This window comes from Helianthus annuus, chromosome 2 (genome assembly GCF_002127325.2).
Source record: "Helianthus annuus cultivar XRQ/B chromosome 2, HanXRQr2.0-SUNRISE, whole genome shotgun sequence".
Taxonomy (NCBI): Eukaryota; Viridiplantae; Streptophyta; class Magnoliopsida; order Asterales; family Asteraceae; genus Helianthus; species Helianthus annuus.
In genome coordinates, this window is record NC_035434.2 from 88,500,574 (window position 1) to 88,515,489 (window position 14,916).

Below are 14,916 nucleotides of genomic sequence, written 5' to 3' on the forward strand. Positions count from 1 at the left end.
TCGATGAACGATCTTAACGGTTCTTGAATTCCTATAAATACCCACCCTCACTTCCTCCCAAAGCACACTTGAATCTGATTTTGGCTCTCTAAGTTGAAGTTTATGCTTCATACCTGAGAGTAAATTGGATCAAGAGCTTGCGGGGACCTTCTGTAAGTATTCTTTCGTTCTTTTCATTCGTTTTTGTCGTTAAAGTCAAACTGCGTTTGACTTTCTGCTTTGACCAGTTTATGGTCAACGCGAAGTTTGTTTGAACTTCATAACGTGAGCGTAATCATGATGGTTATAGTCCCTAGTGACTATACCTACTGATTACCACGTTATCTAGGCTCAGTGACGAGTCGTAGTTTCGGCCAAAATGCGTTTTCTCGCGTATTTTGTAACCAAACTATTCTAGGATATCAAAACCGTTTGTTTTGATATCAAAACCTATTTTCTAACTTAACTAAACATGTTCTAGCATGGTTAGCTCGTCACTTTTTTTTTAGATTAGTGCTTGTGTGGAGCCGAAAGTCAAGCGGACTAAACACCCGCTTAGACTTTCGAACACGACCCGTTTGGTCGATCATTAGGATCCGACCAAACATGTTAAGTGACCATAGTAGCATAGGGAATAACCTTCCGTGGTTATACCTTATGGTCACTTAGGTTTGATTAGTCGCATGATACGTAGTTTATATGCCTTTGGTAAATTACCAAAATACCCTTTTCATACATAATTGGTAATTAAGCATATGTAACCTAAACTTTTGACACGTAGCTGATTATGTAACATAATTAAACATGTATGGGCATAAAATACTTGTCATAGGACTGGTTAGACGTCTTGAACGCGCTTTTGCGCACACGACGCGTTAAAGTAGCGTAAGCTACCTTAATGGGTCGCGATGTGTCGAAAGCACTTAGGTTAGGTTTCAATTTAGTATGTAGGCTTTGTTAAACCATATCACATGAGTTCCAACACTCATTTGGTTTACAAGACCTCATTCTATCCGATCGTCCGATTTAGGCGTCTATTGTTTGACTAGTAGTTTGATTACTAGGTGCTACATGATTTCCCTGGGTTACTTGAGTTTGCTTGAGTTCTATTGATTGAAGATACTTTGCACTTCATGTGAGTACATAGTACCCCTATTTTACTGTTTTCAATTGTTTTGGGGTGATTCATATGTACGAAATGGTTTCAAAGTTTAAATGATGGTTTTTCAAAAACAATTAAGATGGTTTATACAAAACTAATAACGATTTCAATAAAGTGAACAAACTTGTTGGTTGTAGTTACATAACGAATGACATTCATTAGCATTGATCAAGCCTACCAGTATTAGGTTATGGTACCATAGGATCTGACAAATCCCGTTATTTTACTACACCCATGGTTATGTGTGGGGTTGTGGGTAACGACTGAATCTGATGTTAGTTAATTTACCCTTTGGTGGTTTGTTAACGCGAGAAGCGAGACGCGAGGTGGTCGAGTCACAAAGGTTTGAATGTTATTAGCGAGACAACCATAAATAAGTTTTCACAATTAAAACGAGGATGATTTTAAACGATTTAAACGAGTTAACGATTTGGAAACGATTTGAAAATGATTTGAAAACGATTTGTACAAGTTAAATGAATTGGATAAACGATTGGTTTTTGGTTAGTGTATATATAACGGGACAGGTGTCACACAAACGATGTTTTCTAAAGGATATAAACCATACGAGTTTTTAACGAGTTTTTACAAGATGTTTTACAACTTGGTTTTTTAAAACAAATGTTTTTGGGGTTAAGAATCATGGCTACGAGATTTTATAAGTTATAATCAACTTGATTTGAGTTGGTTAACAATTTTTTGGGTAAAGGGTTACCCCGGTGAATCTATTAAAATGCAACCGCAAATAAGTACAAGTAGTGAGGATGTGTTCCACACTAATTCATATACAGGACATGCCCCATATATGTAGAACAAATAAAAAACCAAAGACCTATATCACCCCTTAACCTAGTCTACTATACATCATGACACGACATCTAGTAGACAAAACAATGCAAAAACACAACCATAATCTTCAACCGCCATCATCAAATATAAAAAAGCCGCAAAACAGCAGCCCCTTCAGACGGAATGCAGACAGCCTATCCATTCGAGAACTTGGAAGAAGAGGTGCTTGCCCCTGCTTTCGAAGACGAAGAAGAATGATGAATACCCGATGTCATAAATTTACTAGTTTCATTGTAGATTTCCTCAACCACTTCTTCATCCGAATCCTCCCTGTCCCTTGACAGTTTCTTCTCCACTCTACCCACAGTAGAACCTCCCTGATTACCATTATCATCCTTTAGAATGTCAAACGGGTTAGACGTTGAAACCTGATTCTGCACCGGACTCTTTGAGGACGATTTCGGCTTAGGGTTGACAACTGGCCTGTAAACTACCTTTGGCTTCTGGTTTTTCATATGAAGCCCTTGATTATTTGGTTTCTTCTTTTTGGCTCCTACAACCTGAAAGTCATCCTTTTCCTTCTTTTCAGTATCCCCATTCAAATTTACCTGCGGGTTCTTAGGACACGAGCTATCCTCATGACCGAAGACACAACAAGAAGGACATCTTAACGGCTCCCACTCATACTCAATTTTAACCTCCACCTTCGAATGACTAAGACCGACCAACGAAGGGATTGCTACCGTAACATTCTTCTTTAACTCGACTCCTGCCTGAACTTCAATAAGAGCTCTAGCATAGCTGCTTCTTCCCCAAGATTCCGCACACATTGTAGCCGTATACGAATCTAACATTATAGGCACCCCAATCTTAGAAGCAAGTAAGCTGAGCCCATCCTCAGTAAATGCCGCTAACGGCACATCATACATCTTGACCCAAACTGGAATCGCTTTTAATTCCTCTTTTTCCAACTTGATAGAGGCAGACCACTCTTTCAAAATGATTGGAACGTTTCTAATCATCCACGGTCCATCCTCTAACATTTGATCCATCCCTTCTTTCGATGTGAACTTAAAGAAAAAGAACCCATGAGCATTCATCATAATTCTTGACAATCCATACTTTGCCCAATTGTTCTTTGCATAGAACTCAACAACAGGAAAAGCCAGCCGTTTACCCAGAAAATAACCATACAAGGTGTTCGCATACCTGTTGGTGACTTGTTGAACTGAAGACACTGGAATGACAACGTCAGCTCCTTCAATAACCTCATTCGATTCCATCACCCTAAAGTTTACCTTAACCTTCTCTTTAGAATCCTTCACAACACTTGCAAAGGATAATTGTTCCGCAGAACAAGAACCTGTTTGTTTCCTCTTGTCAGCCGATATAGGTGCACCAAATAGGTCAGATTTTTGCGTAAACTTGCTAGAGAAATCCCAAACATTATCAGCCTTTCCAACCTCTCGTGTATCCAAACTAATCGGAACAGTTACCTTTGTGAGATCATCGATTATATTTGAAGAACCACGCTTTGGCTTGAATGTGTTCCCATCAACTTCAATAAACCGTGCAGCAATTTCATCAAAGGATAATCGCGGCTTCCCACGAGGATCCTGTTGATTTACACCCGAACTGTTAAGTTTATCCATATCCATATTGAAACCCTAGTTGCCGTCAACAGAGATTTAGCAAAACAGGATTGCCGGCTGAAAACGGCAGCCGAAACAAACCCTAGCCGAAACCTACAATTGAAGTGGATCAAACCCTAGCCGCCAAGAGACTGAATTCGACCAAATCCAACCAGAATCCAATCGGAATGAACAAACCAGGCAACTCTCTCCTATAATCAAACAGAAAGCAACGAACATGCAACAGAAACCCAATCAAACAACGACCGCAACCAAACAGCAAACCCTAATCTAGTCGGCAATAAAGAACGAAAGAAAACAGAAACCCTAATTTAAAATCGATCACAACTGATAACAGAATCTGCACTAGAGATTGGAGAACAATCGCTAATATCAAACATGTTAATCAGAAGATTACGAAGAAGAAAACAGGGTTACATGAGGAACAATAATCGCCAGGCTAGAGAGAGAGATTAGGGTCGCCGTCAAAGATTTTTTCAGGAATAACTTAAGTTGGTTAACAATGGAGCAATACACTTTTCAAAACGAGGTTTGTATTTTGACTCTTGAAGTCTAATAAAGTACTGCAACATATAAACGAGCCATGACTCCGACACTCTTAAAAAACCTATGTACTCGCCAACATTTCTTTGCTGACTAAGTTTTTACATATGTTTCAGGTGTTGATGCTTGATTGATTTCTAGGATGCATGCGTCACATAGGATCTGGACAAGGCCTTAGTGACATAATAACTATGATAGACGATATAAACTTGTTTGTTCTATGTGTTAAGACAATGTAATGTTTAATATTATCAATAAAACGAAACTATTTTGTATCCATGGTTGTGAAACAATAGCTTCTGTTGCAACACTCCCCGACGTTTCCACCACGGTTTGTTTGTTTCGATAAAATGATCTGTTTCTCTCTTCCAAACGGTGACCAACTACATGTTTATGGCGAAGGACCCTCTAAAGAGTTGATGGTTATGTCGTGTATCCAAGCGAGTAAGTACTTACGCAAGGAGTACACCGCTTTCCTAGCTCATATTGTAGTACCAATGAACGAGAAGAAGACAGTGAAAGACGTCCCAGTTGTTTGCGACTTTCCCAACGTTTTTCCCGACGATTTACCTGGTTTACCCCCTACCTGTGACATTGACTTTTGTATTGATCTTATCCCTGGTGCAACTCCTGTTGCAAAAGCTCCCTATAGCCTTGCACCATCCGAAATGCGCGAGCTATCTAGCCAACTTCAAGAATTGTTTGATAAAGGCTTTGTACGCCCGAGTACATCTGTCACACCCCCAAAATCCACCCGCGGAGTATCACCGCTTGGGAGCGTGACTGACCAGGATCAAGCCACCAATCATATTGAACATGTAAGTAATAAGTAAAAGTAAATGTAATTCAACCCAAACCAATATGAAAGGTGTTCAAGACATAAGTGCAATATCAATGTTTAGCGGAAGCATAAAAATAAACCCAACATAAGTATGAATATGTAATGTCAAAATGTTTTTTTTGGGTAAAGGGTTACCCCGGTAAATTTTATAAATCACCAAACCAAATAAAACAGGGTGTGCTAAGACACTGACACACACTACTAGTCAAGACAAACCAAGACTAGAACATCCAAGAACACAACCAACAACAAAAAAACAAACAACCAGAAACAAAAAAACGGCCAACACTACACAAAGGACAACTAAACGAAAAAATCAGCTAGCCCGGATCATTTGTCTCATCATTTGACCCGATCTTCCACGTCCTAAGGAGACTCTCAATACTCGATTGTCTTCGGAACTTGAACCCCATTAACCGTAAACGCACAGCTTCCTTAATCTTCTGAATCACCACTTTCTGATCAGCAAAAGCATTGGAAAATAGGCAATTGTTTCTCTCTTGCCAGATGAAATAAGTCGAGGCCGCAATAACCAACTTGCATATAATATGATCCGTCTTCTTTGAACTTGCATTACGTTCCATCCACGTCATAATGGATTGCCAAGAGCTATCAACATTACCCATTTGAACCATAGTCTTAACTTCATTCCACACTTTAGAAGCAAACGAGCACTGGAAGAACAAATGATCTCTAGAGTCTCGATTAGTTCTACACAACGGGCAACACATGAGGTTTAGATTTGTTGCACTTCCCGCCTCCCACGCAGCAAGCCGGTCTTGGGTTTTAAGTTTATTCTTTACGACTAACCATAAGTGAAAGGAATGACGAGGGATGCATTGAGAAAACCATATCCCATCAACCCAGGATACCTGATCGTGCCTACTCCGAATAGCATGCCACACTTCAGATGAGCAAAACGAACACGAGTTCCCATCCAAGTCTTTCCAAACCGTACGGTCCACCATACCTTGCGTCAGTTGAGGAGCATTTAACCCAATTAAAACCGGGTATAAATCATACCAAGCTTGCGGCCATCTCCAGTTTCCGTTTTCATCAACCAGATCCAAAATAGAAGAAGAGATGTTGAATCCATCATTAGTTATTCTCCGTGGCGATATGAAAGAGCTTAGCGGACTAATTTGACACCAATTATCCCACCAGACATTTGTTTGAGCCCCACTTCGAACAATCTTCCATATAAAAGGCCTGACAACACTACGAAGAGACAGTATTTTCCTCCATCCCCAGCTCATGTTACCTTTGCTATTGATATCCCAAAAACTCCTACCCTTCAGTTTGTGTGTATGAATCCATTGAACCCAAAGAGACTTCCTATTAACCAGAATGCTCCAGATGTGATTAGTCATGAGAGCCTTATTGACATCCGAAATACACTTTATGCCTAACCCACCCTCACTCTTCGGCAAGCAAACATCAGCCCAAGGAATTTTGGCCTTCACTCTACGCAGATTGTTACCATTCCATAAGAACCTTCGCATAAGCTTCTCGAGGTCACTGATAACCCTAGACGGAATAACAAAGACGGACGCCCAATATATATGCATGGCTGATAAAACAGAGTTGATGAGTTGTAACCTGCCAGCGAACGAAAGAGACTTATTCAACCAGCTATCAATTCTCTTCTCCATCCGATCTAGAAGAGGTTTGCAATCTTTATAGGCTAACTTAGTTGAGATTAACGGGACCCCCAGATACCTGACCGGCAACGACCCTTCCTGAAAAGGCATGATCCGAAGAATATCTTGTTTAACAGTATGCGGCACATTACAGAAATAAGCCGTGCTTTTTGTTGAACTCGGAACTAAACCAGAAAGATTCATAAATTTCACAATGGCATCACGAACCCTTTTCACCGAAATAACATCCTCGTGCACAAAAATGAATAAGTCATCAGCAAAAGAAACGTTAGTAATCTTCTGCTTAACACAGTTGGCATGAAATTTGAACATGGTGCTAGGATGAGCCGCTTGTTGTAGAAGCAAAGAAAGAACCTCCATAATCAGCGTGAATAGATATGGCGACATAGGGTCACCTTGCCTCAAGCCCCTCCTACCCCCGAAAAAGCCATGCAGATTACCATTAATACTGAGGGAGTAAGTTGTCGTGGTTACACAAGCCATAATCCACGCAACCATCTTTTGGTGAAACCCAAATCCTCGCAAAACATCCTCCAAAAACGCCTAACTAACGGTATCATAAGCCTTTTGGATATCTATTTTGAACGCACATCTAGCCGGACCCCTATTCAAATGGTAATTGTGCATCAACTCCTGAGTAAGCAAAATATTATCAGATATCTTCCTACCCGGAACAAAGGCCGACTGGTTAATACTAACCAAATCATCCAAACTCCCCTTCAATCTGTCTGTAATTATCTTGCTGATACACTTGTATAAGACATTACAGCAAGAAATAGGACGATAATCAAGAACCGAATCCGGAGTCTCCACTTTTGGAATCAGAGCCAAAATAGTATGATTGAGCTGTTTAAGTATCTTACCATTATCAAAAAATTCTAAAATAGCCACTGAGATTTCCTCGCCCACAATATCCCACGAGTGTTTAAAAAAAGCAGACGTATAACCATCAGGTCCCGGAGCTTTATTTTCGCCAATACTAAACATAGCCTTCTTGACTTCATCACGAGTCACCTGTCGAACCATATTCTCCGCAACCGCCGGACTAAGCACATTAACAAACAAATCCTCCTGATCGAAATGACTAACTTGATCCTCCTTGCCCAGAAAATTCACATAATGGTCAACTAGGGCAATCGGCACATCTTCACCCTCAAAACGGTTACCAGCCACATCTTTAATAGAATGAATTTTTGATCTAGCATTCCGACATTTCACACTATTATGGAAGAAGGCAGTGTTCGAGTCCCCTGCACATAACCATTCCACTTTGGCCTTTTGTTTAAGAAAGCATTCCTCATCATACGCCGCTGATTTGAATTCCTTTAAGTATTCAGCTTCCATATTTCTCAGCTCTCTATTAAGTGGATTCACATCAATCAATTTTTGGACTTCATCCAATTTACTTCTCAACTCAGCCACTTTGTCATGCAGATTACCTTGTCGAAACAAAATTCTCCGCAACACCGGCTTCAGATTCTTGAGTTTGTTAGTAACCGAATACATAGCCACCCCCCTAATCGTTTTTCCCCATTCCTGCTGAACCGAGGACCTGAATTCTGGTTTAGACGTGATAAAATTCGCAAATTTAAAAGGTTTTGGCTTAGCCTTTGTAGACTTTCCCATCTTTAGAATACACGGAGTATGATCAGAAACACGGAAAGTATGATAAATAGCAAAAGCATCCGGCCATGTCTCTAAGAATTCCATATTACCCATCACCCGGTCAATCTTTTTCATCAACCCAATTCCTTCCTTAGGCTTCTGGTTCCACGTAAAATGCAACCCATGACCCGTAATATCAACCAACTCCGTAGTCTGCACACAATCATAAAACTCTCGCATACTAATAGTTTGAGTGGACGAACCGCATATAGAGTCTTCGTGATGTAGCGCTGAGTTAAAGTCTCCCATGACTACCCATGGCTTATTATGACATAAGCCCTTATGCTTGCACAGATTATCCCAAAGCCCTCGTCTATCCTGATAATTATTCTTCGCGTACACAAAAGAACAAAAGAGAACTTTCATACAAACCTTGTACCGCAGTTGAACATGAATAACCTGGTCCGTTTGAGACAGAACCATGACATCAACATCATCCGCATTCCAACCCAAAATTATTCTAGTGCCACGATCACATAAACTACCATTAGACGTCCAACTCCAATTCCTAAAGACCCCTTTACAGACTTTATCAAGCTTCATGATATCAACATGAGATTCAAGAATGGCACAAACGGCCAACTTTTTTTCCGACATAAGGATCCGAACCTCATTTTGTTTCAGGGGTTGGTTCAAACCCCTAACATTCCACACCGCGATGCTATCCATTCAAACTGTCTTGACCGGGAGTGCTTGCCCCCTCAGATTTATCTTTCCTGTTATCATTCCTCATGAACTTAGACATTTCAGTAGGATTCAAGTCCACTACCTCATCATCCATGTGCATTTGGCTCCCACTAGCATTATTCATACTCGGTCTAGTTTCAAACCCGTCATCAGGATTTAAGTCCTCCACATTTCCATCATTCTTTGAAAGCACCTCAAACGAGTTCTTTGTACTAACGTTACTAGTTTTATCATTATTCAGCAAATCGTCTTTTGTACCTGAAGTACTCGGCCCTGTTGTGCTCATCTTAGGCTTATAGATAAGCCTCGGCTTTTGGTTTTTCTGCACTGGTCTCAATTTAATCGTTTTCCTCCTATCCGAAATAAAACCCTCATCATCAATAACCACCTGGTTCTTTTTGCTTTGAACATTCTTACTACAATTCTGGTCATTATGTCCGAATACACAGCACAAAGAGCACCTTAATGGTTTCCATTCATATTCCACATCCACTCTTTCCATTAAATATCCCTCCTCATCAAGTTTCGGAATAGCAATAGTGATATGATCTTTTATCTCACTCTCCGCATTGAGTTCAATTAGGGCCCTGGCAAAGCTACTCCTCCCCCATTTCTCAACACACATGTCCGCAGTATAAGAATCTAATCTCTTTGGGACTCCTAATTTTGACGCTAGTAAGCTGAGCCCATCATCCGTGTAAACCGCTATCGGTACATTATGTAATTTAACCCACACCGGAACTGATTTAATACCCTCTTTTTTGAGGCTTATAGATGGAGACCAGACGTTCAGAAATAAAGGCACCTTCCTGATTAGCCACGGCCCCGCATCAAGAACCTTATCCATACCCTCCTTTGACTCGAATTTAAAGAAAAAGAAACCCGAAGAGTTCATCATCGCTTTAACGAAACCAAATTTTGACCAGGCATTCTTTGCATAATAATCCACTACCGGAAAAGGAAGCCTATTCCCCAAGAAATAACCAAACAAAATGTTGTCAAGTTTTTCCTGAGCTTTTCTAATTACCTCGCGAGGAATAACTACATCCGCATCCTGAACCTTTTCCGACCCTTCTAGCTTCCTGAAGTTTACTTCCTGCTTCAGCGATTCCTTTTGCTTAACCATATCAGCGTATGACCCAGACTTGGTGCTACTTTCCGGATTATCATCAAGGATCTGTTCAATACTACTCTGGAGCTGGACTGGAACAGTAATCTTCTCAAGCTCGTCAATAACATTAATTGGTTTCGGCTCCTACTCATTATTCCTTATAACCCCACGTCTCGGAGCTAACGGATTGCCATCAATGTTAATACTCCTGGCAGAAAAACCCTTCGTACCATACATCTTACCACCAATTTCCCCAACTCTATCAACATTACTTTTAAGCGGAACAGTTGACGGCTTCCCATACACATTACGGTGATCAGCATTCAGAGATGGTGGTATCCAATAAGCGTCATTAATGTCCGGTGGTTCAGAACTCATCTTCTTAGAAAACTAATCACATGCACACGTAAAATTAGCTAAATAGGTTAGAGAAACCCTAATCAGCCGCCAAAAGAATCCTGCGCGAATTAAGAACCCTATCCGCAGACAGCAATCTTGGATAGATAAAATCCCTAATCCGCCACCAAACAGCAAGAATCAACGAACCAGAATAATGACAGCAAGATCAACCAGAACGATTTGGCAGTAAACCCTAGTAGCAAAAACGAAAAGAAGCAAACCCTAAACCTGATTTCAAAAGATTAGGAACCATGGTAGAAGTCTAGAAACCTTACTCAGAAGGATCGACAACACCACAATTGCTAACCCAGATCAATCAAGAATAAGATCAGAATGAACGAACAAAACTAGGGTTTCTAAGGAGAGCCAAAATCGCCCAGAGCCTTTTTTTCTTGACGTATGTAATGTCAAAATGTTTAATCAAAGCATTCACGATCTTTGTCCACAATGACCCCGCCTCCCAGTGCAAGCTCCATGTATACCTAACGACCTGCAAGGCATGTAACAGAGAGTCAACAACTAGTTGAACGAGTTCACAGTGGGTTGTTTAGTAATAGTGTTCATTTCGTAAAACGTTTGCTTGTTTAGTAACCCATATATCGTTTATAATTACATCACGGCCCTCCAGGCATGTTTGCGAAGATTAGTGGGGGTTTCCCATGTATTGTAGACTAGTTTTATTTGTATCGCGGCCCTCCAGGCATGTGTGCGAAGTTTAGTATCAGTATCGCGGCCATTCCAGGCATGTGTGCGAAGATCAGTATCAGTATCGCGGCCATTACAGGCATGTGTGCGAAGGGTAGTGGGGGCTTCCCCATGTATCACTAGTCTAGCAGTATCTATAAGTGACCTTTCCCAACCGAGGTTAGTAACTCATAATTCCCAATCACAACGTAAGTATAGATAATCATCCTATCCCATTCCCTACCCCGGGAATCCCATGCCTTGGTAAGAGTGTGAACTCACCTGAGATTGCTCGGTATGATTAGTTGTCACACCCCCAAAAATCCACACGCGGAGTACCACCGCTTGGAGGCATGACATGACCAGGATCAAGCCACCAATCATATTGAACATAGTATATAATAATCGAAGTAGTTTGTAAAAACCCAATTCAATACAATTGATGTTCAAACCAAACATAGTTTAAGTAGCAGAAGCATAATATGAAAACCCAATGTATGTAATAAGTTCAAGTGTTATAAAGTTTAACATAACATCCACGATCCATGCTCCACAACGACCTGCTCCTCCCTGTGCAAGCTCCATATGTACCTAAGGTCCTGCAAGGCATGCAGCAGAGAGTCAACAACTAGTTGAGCGAGTTCACAGTTAATAATTTAGTAATCGTAATAGTATAGTAAGCCTTGTGTTCGTTCGTTAAGTCATGTGTCGTATTAGTTCGTATCGCGGCCCTCTAGGCATGTATGCGAAGATTAGGGAAAGTTCCCAAGTATTCTAGACTAGGTATATTTGTATCGCGGCCACCCGGCATGTGTGCAAAGTTTAGTGTATAGTTCGCGGCCTTCCTAGGCATGTGTGCGAAGATTAGTCATATTATCGCGGCCAACCCCGGCGTGTGTGCGAAGATCAGTTCTATAAGTATCACTAGTCTAGTCGTATCTTGTCAATAACCCTTCCTCACCCGAGGACCATATAACTAAGTTCCATAAGCTAGGTAAGTACAAGTAAATAATCCAAACCCATTCCCACCCTGGGAACCCCATGCCTTGGCTGTGTGAACTCACCTTGGTTTGCTCGGTATGCTAGGTTATGCGCTCACAAGTAATCAGTCAAGTCCTATAGTGTGCACGTGTATTAAATCAGTTCATGTTTGTAATGATACGCATGTAATCTATGTCACAAAGCGGTTGACAGTTAACATCATGTATCACATAAGCAGCTAATCACATTCATGCAACTCAAGCTTTACAATCAAGGCTTTCTCAGTTTGTTTTAACTCAGTTACTCATCAACAGTCTTGGTAAGTTTAACCGTGTTACAACGTTAATCAGAATTAACAGAACTAGCATGCATAGTAGCGTTAACACACGTAACAGGGTTAACACATCAACAGGGTTAACATACTAACAAGGTTAACACATTTAGACAAAGCACATGAAAGAAAGTCGGACAATTATATCACCCATAAAAGTCGGACATCATGTTTCATGCATAAAGCTCGGATCATGATTCCCCCTCCAAAACTCGGACAAGGGGCTTCCCCATATAAAAATTCGGACAAGGGCTCCAAGGCCCAAAAACTCGGACAAGGCCCATACACAAAAGGTCGGACCTTTTTGTGATATCAAAATTCGGACCAAAGGGGCTTCTACCTTAAAAACTCGGACTCCCTAGTTTCATGTTAAAAAGTCGGACTCCCTTGATATATTAACAAAGTTCGGATCTTAAGTGTAAGATGTAAAAGTCGGACATAGGGTCTTGTTACAAAAGTCGGACCTAGTGTCCATGTTACAAAAGCCGGACATGCTTTCCATCATCAAAAATTCGGACAAACAAGCAATCAAAATCAAACCAACAGTTAGTCATGCGAAGCAATGGAACAGTTACGTTTTCATACGATCCAGAAACCCTAGTATCATACATTTGCAATCCAATTATCAATCCACAATTCTAACATATCCTGTATCTTGACATCAGGCAACGATTACACAACTAATCAACATCATTTCACAGTAATCAGAATTTAATCAGTAAATGCAGAACTAGTATGTGAAGGGCTAGGGTTTACATGAATCATATAATCAAGAATTGATAACAACAATCAATCATCAAACAATTACCTTGGATTGATTCTAGATGGATTGAAAGACCAAGATTGATGCAAAAGACTTGTGCTAATGATGAAGATGATGATTGCAGAGAGGATTGAAGAATGTGAAACTACGTGTATTGATTTTATGTGATGATTAGTGGAGATGATTAGGGTTAAGAATGATTAGAATTTCACTAATTACTCTATTCATCTGTGACAACTCGAGTTTCTGACTTTCACTTTCGCATTAGATGCGCGTTGACTTTGACTGTTTAGTTGTTTGGATTGTGGACTTGAAATTGTACGCGTTGTGTTTTAATGAAACGTATTGTCGTTTTGCCTATATGTGATTACTTGCTGTGGTAGAAAATAATATTAGAATTATTATTAAAACGCTTAGTCTAGATCACGAAACATGACTTACAGATCGAAGGATCACGAAAGATAACCTTCGATTCGAAGGATCAACTTTCGGTTCGAAGGATCACGAAACATATCCTTCGACCAAGGACTCTATCCTTCGAGCAAAGATAGGATCCTTCGACATCTTTCGGCCCAGTCTTTCTAATGGGCTTGGCCCATTCCTGTGATACGTTTTATATACGTGAATGCATGTAAGTCGACAGTTATTTCAAAAACCCTAGTTCCATTGTGTGTGTGTGACGGCATAGCAGACCCATTCTCTGTTCGAAGATCTCGTTCCGTAACCCAGATTTTTCCGGTTAGTGTGTGATGTTGTTTATGTTAATAGATGATGCTTTGAGTGTATATGATTTCATGATTTATCAATTGTCTTGCAATATGTTGTTTGTATGTTAACCGGATATGTATGTTAATCGGATATGGATGTTAATCGGATATGTATGTTAATCGGATATGGATGTTAATCGGATGTGTATGTTAATCGGATCTGTTGTGATGATGTTTAATGATAATGTTTTGTGGATCGGCTGTGATATTATGCAATTCGGAATTTTTATTGTTCATGGAACCGGAACATAATATGATTAAGTGTTATTATTGATTCATGTGGTTAAATTAGGGTTCATGAGGTTTAATATGAAACTCCCTGTTTGATCGATTCTGAGGTAACCGAATACTTGAATTTGTGTTAATTGATAATCACGGATAAACTTGGAAACTTTGAGTAAACGTAACTGATATTTATCGAAAGATATTAGTTATTCGAAACATAGTTGTGACCGAAAGATACTTGTTAGTCGAAACATAGTTGTTGTGACCGAAAGATACTTGTCCTTCGAACCATAGTAGTGTTGACCGAAGGATAGCATTGACCGAACCATAGTAGTGTTGACCGAAAGATGACATTTGGTTCGAAGCATAACAATTGGTCCGAAAGATAACTGTGATAACTAATATGTCGAAAGATAACAGTTGGGTCGAAAGATAATGGGGGGTTATAAACATACTTTGAATGATGCTTGATTTATTTGGCATGCCATGCTTGGTGATAAATGTTAACATTTGTATTCGTGTACACTAGCTGATGATTCAATGTGAAATGATACGTGTTGTGCCGATATGCAAACTGACTGTTATGTGATACATGATTGATGCATGATATTGGCTATCAAGCACTATGTGACATTAGATTGCATGCGTATCATTGCGAACATGAACTGATTTGTTA

The 14,916-nt window shown here is 40.1% G+C and overlaps 1 protein-coding gene across 1 annotated transcript; it reads right to left on the reverse strand.

The window, feature by feature from the left end:
* Window positions 1–8,953: 8,953 nt before the first annotated feature.
* LOC110889867 lies at window positions 8,954–10,105 on the reverse strand. The gene has a single exon (XM_022137444.1). The coding sequence runs from the start codon at window positions 10,103–10,105 to the stop codon at window positions 8,954–8,956; it is 1,152 nt and encodes a 383-aa protein (XP_021993136.1).
* Between the last annotated feature and the right edge of the window lie 4,811 nt (window positions 10,106–14,916).

What these genes read in the sequence shown, in the direction of transcription:
- LOC110889867 (XM_022137444.1), bottom strand. Translation starts at nt 10,105, where the DNA reads ATGGTTAAGCAAAAGGAATCGCTGAAGCAGGAAGTAAACTTCAGGAAG.